The sequence below is a fragment of the Garra rufa genome, chromosome 6, assembly GCF_049309525.1.
Source record: "Garra rufa chromosome 6, GarRuf1.0, whole genome shotgun sequence".
Taxonomy (NCBI): domain Eukaryota; kingdom Metazoa; phylum Chordata; class Actinopteri; order Cypriniformes; family Cyprinidae; genus Garra; species Garra rufa.
The window spans coordinates 2,063,487-2,089,732 of NC_133366.1; the positions used below are offsets into that span (position 1 = coordinate 2,063,487).

The 26,246-nt window shown below is 42.6% G+C and overlaps 1 protein-coding gene across 2 annotated transcripts in view; it reads right to left on the minus strand.

The window, feature by feature from the left end:
* LOC141336089 (NACHT, LRR and PYD domains-containing protein 3-like) overlaps window positions 1-26,246 on the minus strand; it is a 129,955-nt gene that overhangs the window by 6,152 nt on the left and 97,557 nt on the right. For both annotated transcript variants that reach the window (XM_073841599.1, XM_073841597.1), the window contains exons 2-5: window positions 22,922-23,067; window positions 16,358-18,340; window positions 7,626-7,799; window positions 7,349-7,522 (exon numbers count right to left, since the gene is read on the minus strand). In XM_073841599.1, coding sequence (XP_073697700.1) covers window positions 7,349-7,522; window positions 7,626-7,799; window positions 16,358-18,340; window positions 22,922-23,046 — 2,456 coding nt within the window. In that variant the 5' untranslated portion in view covers window positions 23,047-23,067. The remainder of the gene's footprint in view (window positions 1-7,348; window positions 7,523-7,625; window positions 7,800-16,357; window positions 18,341-22,921; window positions 23,068-26,246) is intronic.

Sequence of the window (26,246 nt, forward strand, 5' to 3'; positions counted from 1 at the left end):
ACAGTGTGTGCTGTCTCCCATCAATACACTTCTACACCAATGAATAACCAAACAGTACAATAGACACAACAACAATAGAGTTCAGTTCATATAGACTGTAGAAGTCTTGAGCCTTTGGTCACGAGTCGAGTCTCAAGTAATTCAATGGTTTGCTAAAAAAAATCCCATTCAGAATCCTTATGTATTGAATTCTTCCTATTTAAGAAGCTGTTTTATAGGCAATAGACAAAATATATGATCTATGTTCAGTTTTTTTTTTTTTTTTTTTTTTAAGGTATTAAGATGTAAGGTTAATGCACATCCAGCCTGTTTTAATCCAATACCGTGTTCAAAATAGTTTTTCTGTAATCAAATTCTATAATAAGAGTCCTATCTACCATGACGCGTAAGGAAATATGTGACACAGATATTACATAACCATACAAATAAAGTTTACAAATAAATGTTTTTTTTTTTTTTTACATTTAGACACATGTGAAGCCATGGGACAAAAATACTGTTTCTGTTCAAGGTTTTCCTTCTGAAATCTATACTTTTTTACTTAAAACATTATCTACTATGTTTACAATAATCAAAACATTCTCATCTTAAAGGTGCCATAGAATGGAAAACTGTGTTTACCTTGGCATAGTTGAATAATAACAGTTCAGTACATGGACATGACATACCATGAGTCTCAAACACCATTGTTTCCTCCTTCTTATATAAAACTGGTGTTTGCAAAAGACAATGAATAATAGGTCAATTCCAACAAAACACCAATTATTAGCCCCGATCGTTAATAGTTACGCCCCCAACATTTGCATCGGCCAATCATCAGATGATTTCCAGATAGGCTATTGTGAAAAAACAAAGCGAGGACAATAGTGAACATGGCAGTGTGACGTGCGGATAAAGATGAGGAAGCAAATGCAGGATGAAGTGAATGACAGTTTATTGATATGAAATACAAACAGAGTGATGATGGTGCGATCTCTCAGCTGGGTGACACAGGGGTTAGATGGCTGGTGATGTTGGTGAGAGAGTCCGTTGGTGCTGTGGTGAATCCAGTGCAAACACGAAGACAGCGACAACATCCACGACAGAACAATCCAACACTAGAACCAGACAGAGCAAGACGAACCAACACGACGAGGGATCCGGGAAAACTATCAGACGAGGGAGAGAGAATGCTGTGAGTATAAATAGGCAGTGGTGATGAGGGACAGCTGTGGCGGACTGATTGGCAGCTCAGCTGAGCGAGCGTGACAATCACATGACAAACGAACAAATCACAAGACCTGAGAAGACAGCGGATACATGAACCGTGACAGTACCCCTTCCTCTAGGAACGTCTCCTGACGTTCCCAGATTCTGCAACCTGTCGATTGAAATCATCGATAAGAGAGTGATCCAGGATGTCTCTGGCAGGCACCCAACTTCTCTCCTCCGGACCGTAACCTTCCCAGTCCACCAAGTACTGAAATCCTCGTCCCCTCCGCCTAGAGTCCAGAATGCGATTAACCGAATAGGTTGGTTCCCCGTCTACGAGTCGCGGCGGTGGGGGAACCGGAGCTGGCGGATTAATACGTGCAAAAAACACTGGCTTAATTTTGGAGACATGAAAGACGGGATGAATTCTCCTGTATACTGGAGGAAGTTTGAGGCGGACTGCCACCGGACTAATGATTTTGGTGACAGGAAACGGGCCAATAAATTTGGGAGCAAGCTTATTAGAAACGGAGCGGAGCGGAATGTTCTTAGTAGAAAGCCACACTTTAGAACCGACGACGTATACGGGAGGCTTTGACCGGTGGCGATCGGCCTTGGCCTTGGTGCGCGCTCCCACCCGGAGTAGAGCCTCACGGGCTCTAGTCCAGGTGTGATGGCACCTCTGGACAAAGGCGTGAGCAGAGGGGACCGCGACTTCGGATTCCAGACTAGGAAAAATAGGTGGCTGGTAACCTAAGCTACACTGAAACGGAGATAGGCCCGTAGATGATACTGGTAATGAATTGTGGGCATACTCCACCATCGAGAGTTGTTGGCTCCAGGAGGAAGGATTTCTGGAGACCACGCAACGTAACGCCCTTTCCAAATCTTGGTTGGCTCTCTCGGTTTGACCATTGGTTTGCGGATGGAACCCTGAAGATAGACTAACAGTAGCCCCCAGTAATTTACAAAATTCTTGCCAAAATTTGGACACAAACTGGGGTCCCCTGTCGGAGACCACGTCTGTCGGGAGGCCATGTAACCGAAAGACGTGATCCACCACAGTCACCGCTGTTTCCTTGGCTGAGGGTAATTTGGGCAAGGGAATAAAGTGGGCAGCCTTCGAGAACCGGTCCACCACGGTCAAAACTACCGTGTTAACTCTCTCGATTACCAATATCATAGTTCGATTCTGCAGGGGATAAGCGATGAGAGTAAAACGCGCAAGGATGCATTTTGTCGTCTGTGGTTGAGCGCTGGGACAGGACCGCGCCAACCCCCACCTCTGATGCGTCAACCTCCACCACAAACTGACGTGATGGATCAGGGGTAATTAAGATGGGAGCCGAAACGAAGCGGCCTTTCAGTTTGGCAAACGCAGCATCAGCTGCGTTTGACCACCTGAACGTCGTCTTGGAAGAGGTTAAGGCAGTCAGAGGTGCGGCTAGCTGGCTGTAATTACGAACGAAGCGTCGGTAAAAATTGGCGAACCCAAGAAACCTTTGCAGGGCCTTGCGGGAATCCGGGGTTGGCCAATCTACCACAGCCTTTACCTTCTCTGGATCCACGCGCACCCCCTCAGGCGACAAGATGTACCCTAGAAAAGGAACAGACTGTGCATGAAAAACACATTTCTCCGCCTTGACAAAAAGCCCATTCTCTAACAGCCTCTGAAGCACTCGTCGTACCTGCTGCACATGTTCCTGGAGAGACGAAGAAAAAATCAATATGTCATCCAGGTAGACATATATGAACTGATCGACCATGTCTCGCAGTACGTCATTGACGAGTGCTTGAAAGACCCCTGGGGAGTTGGACAAGCCGAAGGGCATGACCAAGTATTCAAAGTGCCCCCTGGGGGTATTAAAGGCGGTCTTCCATTCATCTCCCCTCCTGATGCGGACCAAATGATACGCGTTTCTTAAATCCAATTTAGTGAAGACCGACGCTCCCTGCAACCTCTCGAAGGCTGAAGATATCAATGGCAAAGGGTAGGTGTTCTTAACCGTGATATTATTCAGCCCTCGGTAATCAATGCAAGGTCGCAGAGATCCGTCTTTCTTCCCCACAAAAAAGAATCCCGCCCCCGCTGGTGAAGAGGAGGGTCGAATGAACCCGGCTGCTAGAGAATCAGAAATATATTTCTCCATAGCCTCCCTCTCCGGAACCGAGAGTGAATAAAGTTTGCCCTTGGGCGGAGACGTACCTGGCAATAACTCTATAGCACAGTCATAGGGACGATGAGGAGGGAGAGAATCAGCCCGAGACTTACTGAACACTTCCTTCAGGTCGAGATACTCAGAGGGCACGTTACACAGATCCACCGCCTTCTCCTGAAACATAGAAACAGAGACAGACGGACAAGCAGAGACAAGACAAGACTCATGACATTTAACGCTCCACTCAGACACAGACTGGAGCTGCCAATCAACCTTGGGGTTATGTTTTATGAGCCACGGGTGTCCAAGAACAACGGGTGCATGAGGGGAGTCCAGGATGAAAAAGGGGATACTCTCACTGTGATTGCCAGACACAGTGAGAGTGATAGGTTCTGTAATGAAGGTGATCCGGGGAAGGAGCTGACCGTTGAGGGCGTGGACTGCGATGCTGTTGGTGAGGGGACGGAGGGGAACATGATTAACACGAGCAAATGAAGAGTCCATAAAATTACCTTCGGCCCCGGAGTCCAACAGTGCAGTGCAGATGTGATCCTGTGTGTGCCATCTTAACCTTACCGGAAGGAGCGTGGAGGTCGAGGTGGATGAGGTCTTCTCAGCAGAGATCCCACCCGACAGTAGCCTCAGATTTACTGCCGGGCTGGGCCTTTTACCGGGCAGTTGAAAGCGAAATGTCCTGCCGCGCCACAGTACAGACAAAGGCCCTGGGACCTCCGCCTCTCCTTCTCCTCCCGGGAAAGCCGAGCTCTACCCACCTGCATGGGCTCGGGTTCGTCGGTGTGGCTGATCGGTTCTCTGCCGCTGGCTCGAGTTGACATTCCCTCCCCAGGGGGGAGCCGAGCGGAAAATCCCCGTCGCTCGGCTCGGGAGAGTCGAGAGTCTACCCGCAGTGCAAGATCGATAAGTCCATTAAGGTTGGCGGGTAGATCCAGGGCGTAGATCTCCTTTTGAACTCGATCAGCCAACCCATGCAGGAACATATCCCACTGCGCTTCCTCGTTCCAATTACACTCCGCCGCCAGGGTGCGAAACTGAATGGAATAATCTGAGACGGAACTCCCCCCCTGTCGGAGATCCGCCAACATCCGCGCGGCCTCCCTTCCAGAAACTGCGCGGTCAAACACCCTTTTCATTTCGGCGGCGAGTGTGGCGAACGAGGCACAACAAGGGTCTTGATTCTCCCACACCGCCGAGCCCCAAAGTGCCGCCCTCCCCGTCAATAGGGTGAGCACGAACGCCACCTTGCCCTCCTCACTACAAAATGTGCGCGGCTGTAAGGTGAAATGCATAGAGCATTTAGTGAGGAAGGCGCGGCATTGGTTCGGCTCACCACTATAGACCTCCGGCGGGGGAAGGCGGGGCTCTGGCTGGGTAGCGAGAGCAGATGTTCCGACTGCTGCGAGAGGGGCGGGCAGACGTGGGTGGTGTGGCGAGCGCAGCGGGAAGTTGCAATTGACGCATACGCTGGGTGAGCTCAGACACCTGTGTCACAAGAGCTCTGATGGCCTGACCGGAATCCTCAGAGCCCTTCTCCTGTTTCTCCAGCCGAGAGATACAGTCCCGCATGTAATCCTCCAGTGTGGGCGGGGTGGTGCCTGCTGCTTCCATTAGTGGTCTGATAGTTCTGTGACGTGCGGATAAAGATGAGGAAGCAAATGCAGGATGAAGTGAATGACAGTTTATTGATATGAAATACAAACAGAGTGATGATGGTGCGATCTCTCAGCTGGGTGACACAGGGGTTAGATGGCTGGTGATGTTGGTGAGAGAGTCCGTTGGTGCTGTGGTGAATCCAGTGCAAACACGAAGACAGCGACAACATCCACGACAGAACAATCCAACACTAGAACCAGACAGAGCAAGACGAACCAACACGACGAGGGATCCGGGAAAACTATCAGACGAGGGAGAGAGAATGCTGTGAGTATAAATAGGCAGTGGTGATGAGGGACACCTGTGGCGGACTGATTGGCAGCTCAGCTGAGCGAGCGTGACAATCACATGACAAACGAACAAATCACAAGACCTGAGAAGACAGCGGATACATGAACCGTGACAGGCAGACCACGGGAATAAATGTTATGTTCCAGGCTGTGCACGAGATATTAAGTGAAGGGATGGGTTGGTGTTTGTACTCAGAAAGGCAAGGAAAACAAATAATGCGTTCTAATAAAATAAGACGAGCCACTGAAGGGACACGGTTATCTTCTTGCTAGCGCTAGCCTGTTACATTGCAGTACATAAGTTATCGTGCATTCAAACAGCAGTTTCAATGCTCCACATATTAATAGCGGCTCGAGCTCCGTAGATAAATATATATTTTCTCCATGTGTTTCCTTACAGCTGTGAGAGAGCGAGCCGCTCTTTGAGACAGCCAATCAGAGCAAAGCTCCTCATTATTATTCATGAATCTTCCAAATAAGGCAATAACAGAGCATTTAATTCTAGGGACAAAGCCTAGGGTTGTAAATGGACTTGTAATGAATTTTTACCCTTTCCTTTGCCATATACCTTCTATGTAGACATCAGAGAACAATTTAAAATATTGTATCAATGTATTCTATGGCACCTTAAAGCAGAAAAGAAAGATAACCAGCAGTTTCAAAGTTTAAGTTCTATCCCAGCTATCTAACAACAATATTCCCAATTTTAATTACATGATTATTTTGAAATGTTCTTAGCCTACAGATTAATAATGCTAAATTAAGATCAGAAACATCTCATCACATCTTACACAGCAAGAAGCCCAGTGTTGAACTCTCATGGGAGTTTATTTGAGTCCATACTCAAGAGTGTTAAAATGAACACTGAAGCAGTGTTAAAGTTCATTAGGTAATTAAGAGATTCATTGAGTGATGACTGATCATTATTGAAGACATCTGATGTTATTTAGCAGAATCACTAAAGGAGAAAATCTAATTTAGTAAGTCACCATGATAGTGGTCAGTGTATATCTGCCTTCACGCCGTGTCGTAATTACCATAATACCAAGATGAAAACACGTGACATTTTACATAGCTTTTAATGTTGTCGGACTAAGAGGTAGCGCCTAAGTAGCACCAAAATGAACCTGACGGCGGTCACGTGGTTCATCTGTAACTGGTTTAAGCGTAACCTCCAAAACATTATGAGTTTGCAAGTTGTAATTACAAGTTCAAGAGCATGTGAGGGCTAAACATTATGTTGCCGTTACCCTGAAAACCCCGTGAACAAAACAGCTTTCAGTTTCTGAAAAGTGTTTTGTATTTGCTATGGTGCTATTTGGTATTTTGCTATGGTGTTCATCACAGCGACAAATACTGAAAAATGTTATAATTCTATTGCACTTTAATCTGTGTACATTTTTTGTATTGGTTTATTGCATTCAAATATTCAGTTCTTTTTGTTATAAGAAAATAGTTATTAAATCTATTAAACCTATAGTTATTAAATACTGTATTATGACAATTTATTTGCAAATAAATTTCAATATCATAATAATACTGTATACCGTGGCAACAAGAAAAGTAAAAAGAAATAGTGATTTCAGCTTGTTTTTTTTATTTCTGTAAAATTATATAAAATTATGCATTGCAGTTGCTTTAAACAATGGTATAAATCTTTGTAAAACATCAATCAGTGTAAATTGTGATAATCATAATTAATAATCGCAATTACAATTTCAAGGAAATAATCGACAATTATGATTTTTGTCATAATCGTGCAGCCCTAGCTCACAGGCACAAGCTCATCTGCAGAATATTTTTAATTCTGTGTCCTTCCATCTGATTTAACTTTTTAAAAGTACTCCTCACTTGTTCAAACGTAAAATAAACAACCACCACCAGAACACAACCAAATTACCTGGGCAGGTAGAAATCAAAGTCAAATACTAAATCTCCACGTCTGTGTCACAAATCTTTTCATTCAATTTATACTGATGACACCATATATCTTTATATAGACAGATCCCACATTATCTCTTGTATGTTCTTAAATACCTCAGTATCTGCAGCTGACAGTTTGGACTCTTCAGTCCATCAGAAATAAACTTTACTCCAGAGTCCTGCAGGTCATTGTTACTCAGATCCAGCTCTCTCAGGACACAGTTTGAGGATTGAAGAGCTGAAGACACAATTTCATAATGCTGAGCAGTGAGATTACAGACAGCAAACCTGAAAGAGAGCAGAACACACACAAACAGTCAGATCATCTACAGACACACATCAACATTATGACCAGTTCACTGTAAATGATCTCTTCTATGTTCTTCAGTACCTCAGTATCTGCAGCTGACAGTTTGGACTCTTCAGTCCATTCAAAATAAACTTCACACCAGAGTCCTGCAGGTCATTGTAACTTAGATCCAGCTCTCTCAGGACAGATTTTGAAGACTGTAGAGCTGATGCCACCATTTCACAATCGTGATCTGAGAGATTACATCCAGAAAGTCTGGAAGAGATAAATAATAATAATAAAGACATGTAAAGAGGGTTGCCAGGTTTTCCACCCTCAGGAACATGGGAAAACATGATCTGGTAAAATGTAGCAAAGTTTTCTGAGACTGTGTTTCTCCACTGATAAAGAGGCAAAGGCAAGTGGCACAGAAGAACACAAAAATGTCTTGTAGGTGTATTTTCATGTTTAATGAGGCTCAGAGGTGGCATGAGTGCAATCAAATGCATAAATTCATGTTTAGATGTTTTAAACCAGAAATGCACCAATTGCAACTTTTTTGGCCGATTCCGATTTCCGATTTTTCAGTAAGTGTGACCTGCCGATTCTGATTTTTTTTTAAAGAACTGTAATGAAAGCATTTACAGAAATATTTTCCTCACTGTAATTTTTTATTTTATAATAAAAAGAAATTAATAAACATTACAGGATCTTCTCACAATAAAATAACTTTAACAAAATGAAGTGCTCTGCAGCTTGAAAATGTTATATGAAATACAATACAATATTCACGTCAGCCAAGCCACAGCCTGCTTACTGTATGTCACAGCTGCTGCCCATGAAAAGTCAAGTCACATTACAACTGCTGAACCTCCAGAGCCAAGTCAAGCTACAGCTGAACTTCCAGAGCCATGTCAACTTCCAAGGTACACATCTGTCATGGCTGCCATCCCAGCACCAGTTCACAAGATGGCTGAGCCCATTCACAAAGTGGCAACTACAACTACACTCAGTCAAGACACAGCGGCACTTCCTGGGTCAAGTCAAGACATAGCAACCCTTCCTGAGTCAAGACACATTGGCACATCCCGAGTCAAGCAAAGACAGCTTCACACCTGGAGTCAAGCAAAGACACTGTCTCACATCCTGAGACAAGTCAAGACACAGTTTCACATCTTAAGCTAAGTCTGGACACCGCAGTACTGTCAGAGTCACGTCAAGACACAACAACATTTCCTGACATTTTCTTCCCGGGAAGAAGGGTCTTATCTAGTTAAAACTAAAAACATTTACAATTTATATACGTTTTAATCTCTAGACAGAGTACACACAGAGTTAGACAACACAAGCATTTGAGGTTAAAAAGTATATAAATTGTAATTATTTTTTAGCAAATAACCAATCGTTTCGCTAGACATATCACAATGTTAGATTAAGTGCTTAACCTATATAAATGTGTGCTGTTAGATGCATATCCAATCGTTTGTGTGGAGAGTGGAAGCTGGAGTGCGTTACAGGACATGGAGGCTTCAGCCCGATCACACTTTCATATTTTTTTCAGTGGAAACAATTTAAAATATGGAACACCATTCAAGCCGCCATTGATAGTCGCAGTAGCCTGGTATCATGCTGTTTCCACCAGCGCTGCAATTGTTTTTTCATCACCATAATTAATGGCTGTCTAAAATAAAACATAAGGAGAAGCCTAAAACAAGCCCGATGTCACGTATCTGGTCTATCCTGTCATTATGAACTCTTGCACCACACATCATGGACTTCATTTCCCACAAGCCACTGCTCTAATCACTGCATTCACCTGCTCTCACTTTACTGATTACTGGTCACAGCTGCACCTCATCACACTGTCTGCATTTAAGCCACTCACACACACAGCCACCTTGCGAAGTCTTATCGTTCCATATGGTCGTAATTCTAAGCGTTTATCTCTGTGTTGGATTATCTGTGTATGACTCTGGACTGTGTACCCCGTTGACGATTCCTGCTACCTGCCATTGCGACCATTGCCTGAGTATCGAACTGTTTACTGGATTTCCTACGTTGTTCCTGTTTTCCGGTGATTACTCTTGATTGTTGACGATTCTCAATAAATGCTGCAAATGGATCCGCACGTCTCAGTCTGACTCCCTGTGACAGAAGACTTCGCCACTACAAGGATCCAGCAGCGAGTATGGTGTCATCCGGTTCCAGCACGAACACCACTGTACAGATCATGCGTCTCAAGCAGGATGAGCGGACTATTGAGGAGTATGCTATGGACTTCATCGAATTAGCTAATCAGTCGACTATGGAGGAGCAGTGCCTGATGATTTTCTTTCGGGGAGGACTCTTAGAGCCATTGGCTTCCCTCATGCCAATGTGTGAACCTGGCTGGACTCTGCAATATTATATAGATCTTGCTCTTTTGTTGTGTGGCTCTCCTTTTACTGTGGGAATTGTGGAAGAGAACCATCTTCCCACAGTAAGTTCCAGCTCAGAGCCACAGCATAAGATGGCCGCCCCTCCCGAGCCTGTTCACAAGATGGCCACTAGCCCAGAATCACAACACCCACATTTCACCACGGCTTGGCAAAGATTCACGTCCAGCCTAGAGGACCCACCACTACTGTCAGCACGAACAGTCGGTCTCTTACGGTCAGCACCTGCCAAAGCAGCGACCTCATATCCTGAGTCAAGCCAAAACACGACCGCACAGTCTGAGCGCCCTCCAGTGACTGCGCCGCCAGAGCGCCCTCCAGTGACCGCTCGCTCAGAGCCTGCTCTTCCAGAGTCTCCGCTGGAGACGCCCAGCCCTCCTGAATCTCCGCTGGGGTCGTCCAGTTCTCCAGAGCCCGCTCCTCAAGAGCGTCGTCCAGAGCCCGCTTCACAAGAGCGTCGTCCAGAGCCCGCTTCACAAGAGCGTCGTCCAGAGCCCGCTCCTCAAGCCAGCCTTCCAGAGACTCCGCTGGTTCCGCCCAGCCTTCCAGAGACTCCGCTGGTTCCGCCCAGCCTTCCAGAGACTCCGCTGGTTCCGCCCAGCCTTCCAGAGACTCCGCTGGTTCCGCCCAGCCTTCCAGAGACTCCGCTGGTTCCGCCAAGCCTTCCAGAGACTCCGCTGGTTCAGCCCAGCCTTCCAGAGCCTCCGCTGGTTCCGCCCAGCCTTCCAGAGCCTCCGCTGGTTCCGCCCAGCCTTCCAGAGACTCCGCTGGTTCCGCCCAGCCTTCCAGAGACTCCGCTGGTTCCGCCCAGCCTTCCAGAGACTCCGCTGGTTCCGCCCAGCCTTCCAGAGACTCCGCTGGTTCCGCCCAGCCTTCCAGAGACTCCGCTGGTTCCGCCCAGCCTTCCAGAGCCTCCGCTGGTTCCGCCCAGCCTTCCAGAGACTCCGCTGGTTCCGCCCAGCCTTCCAGAGACTCCGCTGGTTCCGCCCAGCCTTCCAGAGACTCCGCTAGTTCCGCCAAGCCTTCCAGAGACTCCGCTGGTTCAGCCCAGCCTTCCAGAGCCTCCGCTGGTTCCGCCCAGCCTTCCAGAGACTCCGCTGGTTCCATCCAGTCGCCCTGAGATTCCTGTCTGCCCGGTTCTGGTCACGGAGCTCATGCATGGACTGTTCCCACCCACCCTCCCTGCTGCTCCAGTCCCGCCACCTCTGTCTCCTGACAGTCCCTCTGCTCACCCACATCCCACCTTCGGTGCAGAGGACTTGCCGTGGGACTGCCAGTCTCCATCGGTGTCCAGACTGAAGGATCCCTCACCATCACCTCCAGTCTCAGAGTCCTGGACTCCACCTCGGTCCTCCGACCCTGCGGCTCCACCCCGGCTCTGTGCTCCCTCGTCTCCGTTGTCGGCCATCTGCCCACCAGCTCCTCCGGGCTCCATCGTCTCTCCGGCTCCGCCCCGGTCAGTCGTCGCCCCACCTTCGCCTCTGGACTCTACTCCTCCGGCTGCGCCTCGTCACTCCATCCTGCCGGCTCTGTGGACCTCCTCCCTCCCGTGGGCACAGCCTCCATCCTCTGTCACTCCGGCTCCGCTGCGTACCTCCGGACCTCCATCTCCGCCGGGGTCGCCAGAGCCTTGGGTTCCGCCTTGGCCCTCCGGATCCTCTGTGTCGCCCAGGACCATCGACTCTCCGGTTCCGCCTCGGGCTCCACCGGCTCCACCTCCGTCGGTCGGCCCCATGCAGGAGCCAACCCTTCCTCCGCCATGGCTTCTCCCTCCGTCGGCTCAGCCTCAGTTCCTGGTTCCAGTACCCCTACATGGACCTGGCCCTCCATCCCTCCCCCTGTTCCGCCTCCGCTCCACCACCCTCCAGGTTGTATTAGGTGGTTAGAGCGTCTGGAAGCCGCTCCTTGGGGAGGGGCTCTGTCACGTATCTGGTCTATCCTGTCATTATGAACTCTTGCACCACACATCATGGACTTCATTTCCCACAAGCCACTGCTCTAATCACTGCATTCACCTGCTCTCACTTTACTGATTACTGGTCACAGCTGCACCTCATCACACTGTCTGCATTTAAGCCACTCACACACACAGCCACCTTGCGAAGTCTTATCGTTCCATATGGTCGTAATTCTAAGCGTTTATCTCTGTGTTGGATTATCTGTGTATGACTCTGGACTGTGTACCCCGTTGACGATTCCTGCTACCTGCCATTGCGACCATTGCCTGAGTATCGAACTGTTTACTGGATTTCCTACGTTGTTCCTGTTTTCCGGTGATTACTCTTGATTGTTGACGATTCTCAATAAATGCTGCAAATGGATCCGCACGTCTCAGTCTGACTCCCTGTGACACCCGAGCCCGGCCCACATCTGAGCTATTACCTGAGAATTGTCCAGTTTAGCCCTAGGGCCGTAAATAAGTTGGGTGCTGGGGCAAGGCTTTAACCCAGAAGAGTTTCACTGAACTTAAAATTGTGACATATATATTATGATTGTACTTCTTAAAGTAGTAGATTATATAATAACAACAACAACAATAATAATAGGCTAATAATAATCTTATAATTATGATAACTTTATTTTTAAAGAAGTAAACCTCTGCTGTACACCACTTTGTTTATGAAAATTAAAAGGAATTGTTAAATTGTCTTTTCATTACATTTTAAAAGATTTAATTGTCAATGTTTGTGTAATAAATTATTACCACAAAAAAAAAAAACACAGTTTTTGAAATAAAACATTCCATATGGATATATTGTTGTAAAAATGTAATAAAATATTAGGATGCTAAAGTTTTATAAAGTCAATTTATCAGACATGTTTTAAGATAACTAAAATTGAATTCACTTATTAAATTGGAACCCTGGAAACTTAAAAATGGAAGTTCCAATGGCATATAAGAGTAAAACTGTAGTTAGCATATGCTTAATCACTGTTAGAATTATGAAGGGGTCTTTGAAAAAGTTTCTCCCCTGTAAGAACCTCTGCTTTCCACTGCACAATCAATCTCTTATTTACACTCTCTCTACACTTTGTTTATGAAAAGATTCATTAGATATGTCTGTGGAACATTACTCAAATACTCAATGCTGCAAAAACAAGTAGAAACCTTTGCAAACACAAATATGCTATGCACAAATATGGTCAGTCGCACTGGTGCTCCTACATTTTTTCTCCTACATTCTTTCTCACAGTGGCATGCAGTAGATTTCAGTCGAATGGTTGCACTGTAGAGCCCTGATACTGTATATAGCAAAATCCCTATAGACTGGGTCTGTGAATGTTTGGGTAGACAGCAAATAGATTCAATTCACGATTCATAGGTTTTCGATTAGTTTCAAGTTTTTATTTTTGGCAAATTCAGATGCAGCTTTGATTTAAGAGGACTCACAATTAATGTTTTCCCCGCAGCATTTTTTGTTTTAAAAGTTTGCAGCCATTGCCAGCATTTTTGATGATTTTCACAAAAATTTCATGGCACCCAGAATATTTTGTTTTATGAATATCATCAAAAATAATACATCAAATAAAAAAAGAAAGAATAGAACAAAATAAAGAAAAGCCTCTACTTTTAAACAACAACAACAAAAACAGTTTTATTCTAAAATAAGCATTATTTTATTTATCAACACTTGGATGTAGGTAAGTTTTATATATATTTATATATATATACTTCGGGCCACTTCTTGGATCGACATTTCACTTAACATTAGGAAGTTTTTATTTAAATGTTGTTTATTGTTGATGATCACATTGCTTTTGATATGCATATGCACACATACCAATTTTTTTGGTCTTTTTTAGTATTTTCAGCCTTAAAATGCTACAGTATTTAACTTCTCCTTTCTATTAGAATGATGATTCTGAAAGAAAACATGCCCAAAGTCTTTTTCAAGGTTGTTGTTAATGCTGTGGAGAAGACGAAGGAGATTGTTGTTGACTTCAGGAGAGAGCACACTTATGCTCCTCTGACCATCAACGGTGCGTCTGTGGAGAGAGTGAGCCGCACCAAGTTCCTGGGTGTGCACATCACTGAGGATCTCTCCTGGACAAACAACACCACTGCACTGGCCAAGAAAGCACAGCAGCGTCTCTACTTCCTCCGCAAACTAAGAGCAGCAAGAGCACCAGCCCCCATCATGTACACATTCTACCGAGGAACCACCGAGAGCATCCTGTCGAGCTGCATCACTGTGTGGTTTGGAGCATGCAATGCGTTAGGGCTGTAACGTCCCAGTCGATTAGTCGATTAATTGGTCGATACGGTCTGGTTCGACCAAAATTCTGATTGGTCGATTTTTTGCCGCGCTCATTTCATCAGTTTGGCCGTGCTTATTTCATCAGGTGGAAAGCACTAATTGCTAATGGGGGTGTTTTCAGAGCACCCTTGTTTCACAGGGAGCAGTCTGTTTTCAGAACACCCCCATTGTTTTCACTTTTTTGGATTAGCCCAACCCACTGGAGAAGAGAGACAGATAAGTAGGCTTTTGGGGCCGTTCACATGTAGCGTCTTTTGCGCGATCAAGTTCGTTATTTCAAATATAGATGCGCGTCTTGCGCGCGCATAATGGAAGCGACGCGGTCGCGACGCGCACGCGGTGCGACGCGCTCGTTTTTTCCGCTTCATCAGCTTCCTCACGTTTTTCCGTTACATTGAAACCTCAGCAGAAACAGCTCATCATTGTGGTCCAAGGATTTTCTGAACTTTATGATTTGTCAAGCCTCCATTATTTTGACGCTAATAGAAGCAACAATGCATGAGACGCATATAGGCTTGGAGCTAGAGCGCAGCTGATGGTTGCTTAGAAACGGCAGACGCTTCCGGAGAGCAAGCGCCCGAGCGCTTTGTTGACAAGGAAGAAAGCATCGCGCCTAGCGTTTTCCACGCGTTTTTAGGCGCGACATGTGAACGGCCTCTCATCCAAACGGAAAAATAATATCACGGAAGGAATTGTTAAGTCTATTCGTGTCTCAGCCGCGTAGCTGAGCTCTAATGTTCAGCCTCGCTCTGTGCGAGCTGCGCAGAGTGGCTGAAATGATAGTGTCTGACAGTTATACTTGACAAAAATAATTTTCTAAATTATGTTGCACATTCCTCAAAAGTTCTTGTGATATCACTAGTTGACAACATAGTACTGTTTTCAGAAATCACAGGCTATGATATTGCGCAGGTGCACGTGATGCACCGCTGTCAGAGACGACAGACTCGCGTGTCAGACTCATTTCAGTGCAAAATAATTAGGTAAAAAACGATTAAATATACTGCAAAAAGCCTATAAGTTTTTTATGTTTATTTATAATTAATTTAGGCAGACAACAAGGCTACCAAGTACTGAGCACAGTATGTATCTAATTAATGTAATGTACGTTTTTTTTTTCCTCCACAACGTCATTTTTAGTCGATTTTTAGTCGAAAGTTTCTGGACTTCAGTCGACCAAGATTTTCTTTGGTTGATTACAGCCCTACAATGCGTCCTGTTAAAAAAACTCTCCAACGCATAGTCAGAGCAGCTGAGAGGATCATTGGTGTTCCTCTCCCCACCCTCCAAGACATCTACAGCACACGTCTCACCAAAAAAGCACTCTGCAAAGCAGCGGATCCCACCCACCCAATGCAAAGCTTCTTCAGCCTGCTGCCATCAGGGAGGAGACTGCAGAGTCTCCAGGCCAGGACCAGCAGACTGAAGGACAGCTTCACCCATCAGGCTGTCAGGAAGCTTAACTCTCTCCCTACTCTGCCCCCACTCCCGTCTTCTGCCCTACGAACTTTCTGAACTCTGACACACACACACACACACACACACACACACACTGACCTGCACCAGTCACTTTGTGCAGCATTGGTCTGCCATCTACCTCACACTACTCATAAGACTGTTACAAGACTGCTCTGTCATTTTTACACACTTACAAGCTCTGTTGCACTTTATTGTTTACATGGTTTGCACTCTCTACAATGTGCCTTACTTGTATATTGTATTTTTCATTTTTATATATTATATGTTTATTCGTATTTATTCGTATTTCGTACCTTTGTATTTAATGTTATTTTTTGTATTTAATGTTACTTGTATGCACCATGGGTCTGAGAGTAACGCAATTTCAATTCTCTGTATGTCCTGTACATGTGGCAGAATTGACAATAAAGTTGAATTTGACTTTGACTAGTGTCGATCGTGTCTTTGCTCCACCTGCTGCTGATTTAATGAATGAGTTTCACATGTGACTGAGTGTATTTACTGCAGCACTAACAAACATTTTCGTCAACTATCTACTGAATTAAGAAGGCATGTTGTGACTCATTCAGAATTCTGGCCTGTTATCTCTCATTTAGGAACATTCTAAAAGGTGTCAGATTCATTATTAATATGAAACTTTAGTTAATGATTAAACACTCACAGAGCTTTTCTGCAGTTGATCACAGCTGGCATCAGTCTTCTTCTGCCCTCATCTGATGTGTTGTATTTCATGGGGTCCAGCACATCCAGCGGCTCCTCTGACATCTGAATCATGTAGGAGATTGTTGAGCAGTGAGCAGGAGAGAGTTTCTCATCTGAGTGTTTGTCTGATTTCACAAACTCCTGAATCTCTCTGGACAGAGTCTGATCTTTCACTTCCAGCAGACAGAGGAACAGATTGATGGATCTTTCAGTGGAGAGTCCTTGTCCATCTTTGATCTTCTCTTTAATGTACTGTGTGGTTCTCCTGATGCTCTCTGAGCTGTTCTCTGTGTCTGTCAGTAGATCCTGTAAGAGTCTCTGATTGGACTCCAGTGAGACGCCCAGCAGGAACCGCAGAAACAGATCCAGCTGACCATTTTCACTCTTAAGAGCTTTAGCTACTGCTGATAATAGTAGATCAACCAGAGAGACTTTAGACATATTTCCATATTTACTGTCAGAATCACTTTTAGGGTAATATTGGTATGTATTGGTAGGTAATATATGGTCAAGTATAGATCCATGCAGTGGCTCTGTGTTCTCCGTTAAATAGCAGTAAAGCACATAGAAAGCAGCCAAAAACTCCTGAATGCTCAGATGAATGAAGCTGTAGACTTTCCTCTGATGAATCACAGATTCCTCCTTAAAGATCTCAGTGCAAATCCCAGAATACACTGAGGCGTCAATTACATCTATACTGCTCTCAATCAGGTCCTCCTCATAGAACATCACATTGCCCTTCATCAGCTGTTTAAAAGCCACTTCAGCAAGTTTTACAATCACTTCTCTGTTGGACTGCAGGAGTTTCTCTGGATCTCTCTCTTCATACTTCTGGTTCCTCGTGTTGATCTGAATCAGCAGGAAGTGGATGTACATTTCAGTCAGAGTTTGAGGGATTTCTGCACTCAGATCTTCTTCCAGGATCTTCTGAAGCACAGTGGATGAGATCCAGCAGAAGACGGGGATGTGGCACATGATGTGGAGGCTTCTTGCTCTTCTGATGTGTGAGATGATTCTGCTGGCTTGATGCTGGTCACTGATTCTCTTCCTGAAATATTCCTCCTTCTGAGTCTCATTGAATCCCTGAATTTCTGTCAGACGGTTGATGTATTTGGAGGGGATCTGATTGGCTGCAGCTGGTCTGGAGGTGATCCAGATGAGAGCAGAGGGAAGCAGTTCTCCTTTCATGAGGTTTGACATCAACACACCCACTGATGAAGTCTCAGTCACATCACAAACTTCCTGATCATCTGAAAACATCAGTGTGATTCTGCTTTCATCCAGACCATCAAAGATGAACACAACTTTACACTCCTCATAAATCTGTGAGTCCAGATCTTGAAGTTCAGGATGAAAGTCCAGCAGAAGTCTGTGAAGACTGTACTGATGATCTCGGATCAAGTTCAGCTCTCGAAATGGAAGCACAAACATGAAATCTACATCCTGATTGGCTTTTCCCTCGACCCAGTCCAGAATGAACTTCTGCACAGAGACAGTTTTTCCAATTCCAGCGATGCCTTTAGTGAGAACAGTCTTGATCTGGTCTTTCTTCTTCTTCTTCTTCTTCTTCATGTATCCTGGTTCAGGTGAGGCTTTAAAGATGTCATTGCAGTAGATCGGAGTGTCTTGTGAGTGTTGTGTTCTGGCTGTTTTCTCCATCTGTAAAACCTCATGTTCTTCATTCACTCCTTCTCTCTCTCCCTCTATGATGTAGAGCTGTGTGTAGATGCTGTTCAGGAGGGTTTCATTCTCCTGGAGTTTCAGTCCCTCAAATAATCTCTCATACTTGTTCTTCATGCTGGTTTTGAGTCTGTCTTTGACTCTCTGTAGTTCATCATTCACTGGTTGATCAGGTTTATTCAGGGACGCTGTAACGCTCGTGTTGTTCAGACAGAAGACAGAAGCCACTCCTCGGGAGATACTTTGACCTTCATCTGCTCTGCTGAAATATAAAAAAAAAAATAGAAGTGTCAGTCTTGTATTTTCTGTATAATTTTAGTTAGTTTTAGTTTAAAAAAAGTTCTACTAAATTAAAAGATATTTTGAGCTCCTGTGTGTGTTTTTAAGTTTTTGAGTTAATAAAACTTACTTGTTTAATTCATTTGAACTACTTGTTGATGAAACAAGTACCTCTTAAATGTATAATTTGAACATTAGTAAGTGTGACTGATGTAAGTTTTAAGTTTATCAGGATTAAAGAGTATATTGTATATATATATACTCAGCTCAAATTTCAAAGCAGAAGGAGGCACTAAGGGGTGTTAGGTTCATTACTAAACGCTAGTGTGAACCCTACACAAATATCTCAGGTATACCGGAACTGGAGTATGTGACAGGAGCCTCTCTGCCATTTACTCTTTCATTTCATTTTTTCAATTCTATTACTAGAGCTGCCATTACTGTGCAGTTTTACTATTCACAGCAACATGAGTGACACATAAAAGAAGCAAAGCCATTTGTAAATTGAACTCAAAACAGTTGTACAGTTTTGCTGCTTGATACAGCAAACCATTAGCCTGGAAAAATCCAGACCCAAATCTATTAAGATTATGGGTCTGGGATCGAGCAATGAAAAGGACCTAACTCGAGGGGCAGCACCGAGCGTGCATTTGAAACTCTCACTGAACGCAATTGGATAATGCCACGACCAATCACAACAATACATGTTGTGACTTATCCAGAGCGACGGTGAACATATAAGAGTGGATTTCAATGTTATAACATAAACAATGTGACCAGATTAATAACTATTAATTACGACAGCCGAATCAACCTCATAAAACAATTAGGTCCGATCAAACTATTCATTAACTATCAACTAATATGTGGATGGACGCTAGCGTTTCATTCAGCAGCGAGACATATCGTCCTGTTCAAGTTAGGCTACTGTATTACTATTGAATAGTTCAGTTTCTCGTTACAGTAAGTTTACCAAGTGACTCTTACCATTTGTAAATGAGATGGACCTCATCCACCACAATCCCGATCAGGTTGTCCCGGTGTTGTGCCCAATTCTGACCCCCGCCAGATTACTACCCCCCTAGTATAGGTAGGTTTAGGGTTAGGTGTGGGGGAGGGGTTAGGATTAGGGGTGGGGTTAAGATTAGGCAATCAGGTAGCGCTTTCAACGAGAGGGGGTCATAATTTGGCAGGGGTCGAAAAAAGGCACAACACCGGTAGACCTTGTTCGATAACATTTATCGCCACTTCTTTTTTAACAGCCAGGACTCGAGACTGCCGAATGCCATCTGGCATTGCCCGCTTCGGATCTGTTCCTTTTCGTGGTCTCCCCATACGCTTAACTACCAGCGGAGCTAACTGATAGATTAAACTCTTGCCGTATTCAGTCGGCAAAACAGCAAAAACGTCCTTCTGGCAAAGGAACGATTCGAGTGCGGTTTTCTGTTCCTCTTTTAAATGAAAAGCCAAGTCTAACTCGGTCATTGTAGCGGCCAAAGCCGTTTCAAACAACTGGTTTTCATCTGTAGATCTCTTTCAATGTTTACTAATGATTCCGGAGGTCGCAGTGCTGTCGTCATAAGCTTAGCTCGCCTCTGGCCCGCCTACATCAGATACACCGATTTGATTGGTTCCCACTATTGCTTACGTATTGCAGTAACCTGCATCATTGCTCGATGCCAGAGTGTCTTGCAAAGACAATTCAAATTGTGCTCTCGCGAGACCTCTGGATTTCCAGGGTAGCAAACCATTATTTCTTGGATTTAATAATTTATTGTATTCATAACACACCAATTTGTAGTGCAGATAGTTACCATTTACTGTGCTTGTTAATCGTCTAGATATTTCCCTGTAGTAGCAATTAAATCAGAAGTCTCTCACATTCATAGAAAATGGCTTCAGTGTTGTAAAATAAGGATGAATATACCAGTATGATATGGTAACAGGTCTACATAGTAATCAACTTGTGCCCAGCTGTAGGTTTAATTAATTCAATTTGAATGTTTTTGATGAAGGTTTAAACTCTGACATTTTATTTTATTTATATTTCCTTTCAGGTTGTAGGCACTAGTATGATTTGTCAGTTCAAGCTGTGCTCAGTTTTATTTACTTCATGATTATAATACACATGCATCATCCCTCGCTGTTGTAAACAACAATGGCATCAGTTCACACATGAGTTTCTATAAAATATATACAGCTGCATTTCTTCAATCACATATACTGTACAGCAAAACAGTAAAATTGTTAGTAATATTACAACTTGGATTAATTATTTTCTACAGTGACTGGGAGGGGACATGTTCGGTTCACTTAGTTTTGTCATGGCCACAACATATTAACTCGAATCAAGGTTATTATAGTTAACGAAAACTAACGAAAAAACGAAAACTAGAATTGAAAAAGCATTTTCGTTAACTGAAATAAAAATAAAAACGAGAGTTTAAAAAAAAGCGAAAACTAACTTAAACTGTTTTGTGTGTATACAAAACGAACTTAAACTAACTAATATTATAGCAAAAACGTCCTTCGTTTTCGTCTTTGTAAATACATTGTGGCGATATGGATCCAAATCTATACCGGCGTTTGCACCTTGCCCACTAATTAAAACGGAAGTCTGGGAGTGAGCGGAAGGAAAAAAACGTGAAGGAAACGGTACGTGAAAGAAACTGTGACCAAAGGTGTTAGATTGTTTGCTTGCGCAGACCGAGTGTGAACGCCAAAACATCGGAGAAAATTGGTGGTGCATTAATACCGGTTGCAACTTAAGTCCAGCCTGGTTCGCCTGCCGCAGGTGCTATAGTTTCTCTTCTTCTGATAAAACAACGCTGAAGCTCCAAAGATTTGTGTCCCGGCCTGTAAATTGGTTGGCCGACCAGACGCTGCCTGCTTCACGCAGCAGATGCGCACACACACTGCACGAAAACTCCCGCTCCCGCACTCACACAACACACACTGCAAACTGATCGAACCTAAATTAATTTTCTCATTTTTGATTTTTGTCTTGTGATGTGTGAAAACGGTGAACTTTAAGAGTTTCCAGTTGAGTTAAAAACAAAACAGTGTTCTTTTTTATGGTTTCACTTTCTATTGGACTTTTTGAATTGAGCAAGTGAAAATCCTTTTTCTCAATGAATTCATGTTTTTTTTTTTTTTTATTATTAATGCTGTGAAAACGAAAAAAAAAAAAAAGTAAATATATTGTTTTCCACTTCATTCTCATCTGATGTTTGTGTTGTGTATTATTTTTTTTATTTGGCAAAATTTGGAATCTTTGCCTTGTCTGGTGCCCGAACAGCACTATTAAGTACAACCCTAAGTTGATTAAATTTACCTTTGGGGGCCGCCACTATTACAACATAAGCCTTTTGGGTTGAAATAAAAATCTATTTAGGCTACTTCACATTGCCTGTTTTATGCCAGGTGTTTTACCCGTACGGCACCACGTAGTCTGTGATGTCACGTGTCAATAGTCTGTCTGCGAATCATGCACCTGACAAATATCCTAATTTACAAAAAAAAAAAAAAAAAACTAAAACTAACACTGTAACTAATAAAAACTAAATTAAAACTAAGCAATTTCAAAGTATAAAAACTAATAAAAACTAGTAAATCTGCCTCTAAAACTAATTAAAACTAACTGAATTTGAAAACAAAAAGTCAAAACGAAATAAAAACTAAAACTAATGAAAAATCCAAAACTATTATAACCTTGACTCGAATGGCGCATTACAGCTTCTTATATATAGACTGCTGTTCAAAAGTTAGGGATTAGTTAGATTTTTAATGATTTTTAATTGTAACAGCAAACCAGAAATCAGAATATCTGCCGAGGTTTTAAGTCATTCATAGTGTTTTAAAACAAGTGTTTGCAACTTACTTGACATAGTTTTTTTTAGCCTGAATTAGATTTCATTCGGATGACAGATGAATATCTATTACCTGTTTATTTTAGTATGATCATTACATACATAACTTATTAAAAAAATTAGACAACAATAATAATAATAATAATTAAAAAAACATTTCTCTAGGGAAATGTTATATCGCAAGAAATATCGTTATCGCAATATTCAACAACAATATCGCATATCGCATATTTTCCCAATATCGTGCAGCCCTATTTTCAAATAATTTTGCTTCAGTCAAGGCAGTTTGCTGCTGTAATATGGACACAGCAGGCGCAGTAATATCACGCAGCGCCTGAAATTAGTTCCAGCTAGGTAACTTCCAATGAGGAACGCTCCCTGTGCATGCAGTTGGTCACATTGTGCTGCGTGATATTACTGCGCCTGCTGTGTCCATATTACAGCAGCAAACTTCCTTGACTATTACGGTAGAATGGGAGTGTAGTTCCTAATCTTTTAGGCCTAGAAAATCACATCTTTACATTTTCTGCCGGTCTTAGTACACGATATAACTGCAGAAGAGCCTAGATTTAAATAGGACAAATATTGAAACTCGTTGGTCATTTTTCAACGTGATACTATTGGTCTCATAGTTAGAGAATGAGCCTATTTCCAAAAAAAGTGGAGTGTTCCTTTAACACTGCATTATATCTCACCTGAGGAAAGAGGTCACTGGATCATCACTGAATTCAGGAGGAATAGGCAGTGATCTGTCACTCTTCAGAGACACACAGCTGTGATCAGGAGATGAAGATCTCTCACTGCTCTCTCTGTTCTCCATAATGACAAACTGATATCAGACCTGCGTATGGAAACACAAGAGAACAAACAACACCTCATATTGTGATTATTATTGCAGTAATTGCAGTGATAAAAATGCTACACATACAATGACAATCAAGAGAATGTGGGTCTTCAGACTCAATATCTGCAGCAGTTTGTGGAGGATCCTTTTCTTATGAATCCAAAAAGTGATGGTTTACTGACTGTAATGAAGAAGATCTGGGCCCGTATTCACAGCTTAAGGCTAAAAGTAGCTCATCATAACTTGCTGATTTTGGAGAAAATTTTAAAAATGGTGTGCGTGTCAATCCTAAATTTAGGACTCCTAAATTGTTGCTCTAAGAGTATTTCACAAAGCATTTTAACGCTAAAACTAGCTCCTAAATCTGGGAAATATTAGGAGTAGTGAAGAGGCCTCCTAAGTCACTAAGAGCAACTATCCTAAAATGGCTGTTGCTGGCAATCTGCCTCGGAACAATTTATTTGCACACATATGTTTTTGGTTTTGGAGGTTGTTCCAACTCCAAATTTTCCTTTGATTATATCCTTGTTTTCATTAAAAAGTTGGGCAAGAAGAAACAGCTGTTATTGCATCCAGTTTTGTTTTCTTTTGCAGTTGCATATCTTATCAGCCATGATTATTATATTCTGTTTATAGGCATATCAGCTAATTATTTATGAGAAGCACACAAGTAATAGGCTGATAATTAGCTGAACATATTCTTGCTTAATTTGTGTCACTTAGCCTGCATTTTAAAATCTTGATGGCAACATTTAAAAAAAAAAAACTTTATTTGAATATGTCAACTTAATATCATGCTCTACAATATTTCTATTAACAAATCTCTGACAGAGACTCCTCCTCTATCAGCCAATCACTGTGTGCATAGTTAATAAGCCGAAGCAGGCGCAGTAATATCATGCAGCACAATGTGACCAACTGCATGCACAGGGAGCGTTCCTCATTGAAAGTTACCTAGCTGGAACTAATTTCAGGCGCTGCGTGATATTACTGCGCCTGCTGTGTCCATATTACAGCAGCAAACTGCCTTGACTATTACGCCGGAATGAGAGTGTAGTTCCTAATCTTATCGGCCTAGAAAATCGCATCTTTACATTTTCCACCGGTCTTAGTACACGATATAACTACAGAAGAGTCAAGTTTTAAACAGGACAAATATGGAAACTCATTGGTCATTTTTGAACATGATGCTATTGGTCTCATAGGATTCAATGATCTATGCTAAGCTATGCTAAAAGTGATATCACCAGAACAGGAGAACGGCTGAATGGATTTCAAAACGGTAAAAATCAACTTATTAACTCGGGGGGAGTTGGAGAATGAGTGTTCCTTTAATGAATCTATCTGTAAATATTTTGATGTTGACAAAGTTTGGTCATTTTGTGGTCTTGTTGATGAAACGGCTTCTCTTTTATTGTGATTGTAGTATAACTAATAATTTTGGGTTGAGTGTAAGTTTTAATATGTTTAATTCTACTAATATGTACCACATTTTAATCCATAAAGATATAATTTTTTGTTACAAAAACCATCATCTCTTGAATACTGTAACACCCCCGTCATTCTGTCGGTCTTGGTTTCATCCGTATGCCCATATTTGGTTTTCCTGCTAATCTAAATATAACTAAATATCATTCCCATCACCTGTTTTTGGCAATAAGCACGACTTTATTAGTTTGTTTCAGTTCTCAGTTTGTCGTCCGGCTTTATCGTTACCTTATGTGTGTGCGCACGTTCCTGAGTTTACCTGCTTGTTTGTTTACCTACCTGTGGATTTATTAAAAGACTTTGGATTTACTTCAACTTTGTGTTGTGCACTTCACTACGTTCACTGTGACAAATACGTTATTAATTTCTTTATTTTATGTGCAAAATTGTTCATCCACACACAAAACTGACTTAAATCTCCTTTGTTTTCCTCTTTTACTTGTTGAATTTCTTTCTCATTTCATCCATGAGGCATAACAAAAACAACAACAAATGCAATTTTTAATGCATTATGATTTAATGAATATTAGTATTCAAAGACATTTAATTCTTTTCTGTGCATATAATCTCATACTATAATGTAGGCCTACACAAACCCATTATAGTTATGTTTTTAGTTTTGTGTTATGTAATTATAGGAAGTTCTACAGTAATTATAATAAAAAGAAAATAAGAGCAACAGGTGCACAAACACCTCATAGCATCAGTAACCCAAAGACTATAGCCTTAAGGGGACACTGAATAACACAACTACCCCACCTAGTACGTTTTCCTTCATGTTTGCAATATCTGCATGAAGGAGACGTTGATCAGCTGCTCAAAGATCTCGCCTTTGGAGAAGATTTTACAGTCGAAAAATGTAAGGATGCCGGCTACTCTGTACTCGGCGTCCATATCCTTGCTTTTAAAAAAGGACAGGGATCTCTCTGCTAAACGTAGATTGTATGATTTTAGCCAAATTTCTTTCTCTTTGCCTTCAGGGAGTTACACCATCCATAATTTCTTTAGATCTAACCGGCTTTACATTGGGAAGGCATTCTTTTTTTAATGCTAGAAGATCACTCAACATTCTTTTCTCTCCTTCATCCACCACCCCTGAAGTTATAGTTTCATTGGATGCAGAGAAAGCATTCAGGAATACCTGTTCTTTGCATTAGGTAAATTCTTTATGCTTTCCCATCCGCCTCAGTACATACCAATGGTGCTCCTTCGCTCCCCTTTTTGCTCCAACGGGGGACTAAATCTCTTCTTATCTCTTCATTCCCCTTTAAATTATCCTTGGATGGGTTTAAATATCTGGCCATATTTATAACCAATTCATTTAAAGACTTGTTTTTAAGAAATGTATACCACTTTTGGACAAATGTAAATCAGATTTTGCTCAATTATCTTTAATAGGTTGCATGAATCTTATTAAAATTATTATTTTGCCAAGTTACACATAGAGTTATCTTCTTCTCATTCCTTACTTTCTAATATTTGTTCTCAGCTTCCTCTCAAGGTACACAAAATTTCAAGTAATCCAGTAGTTATTAACACTATTAAGATTTGGCTTCAATTCAGGAAACAATTAGGCCTGCACAAAGCCTCAACTTACATGCCAATTTTAAATAATCATTTATTTCCACCATCCCTTTCAGACAGTGTCTTCAATATTTGGGCAAGTAAGTGTCTTTGTACTTTGAACG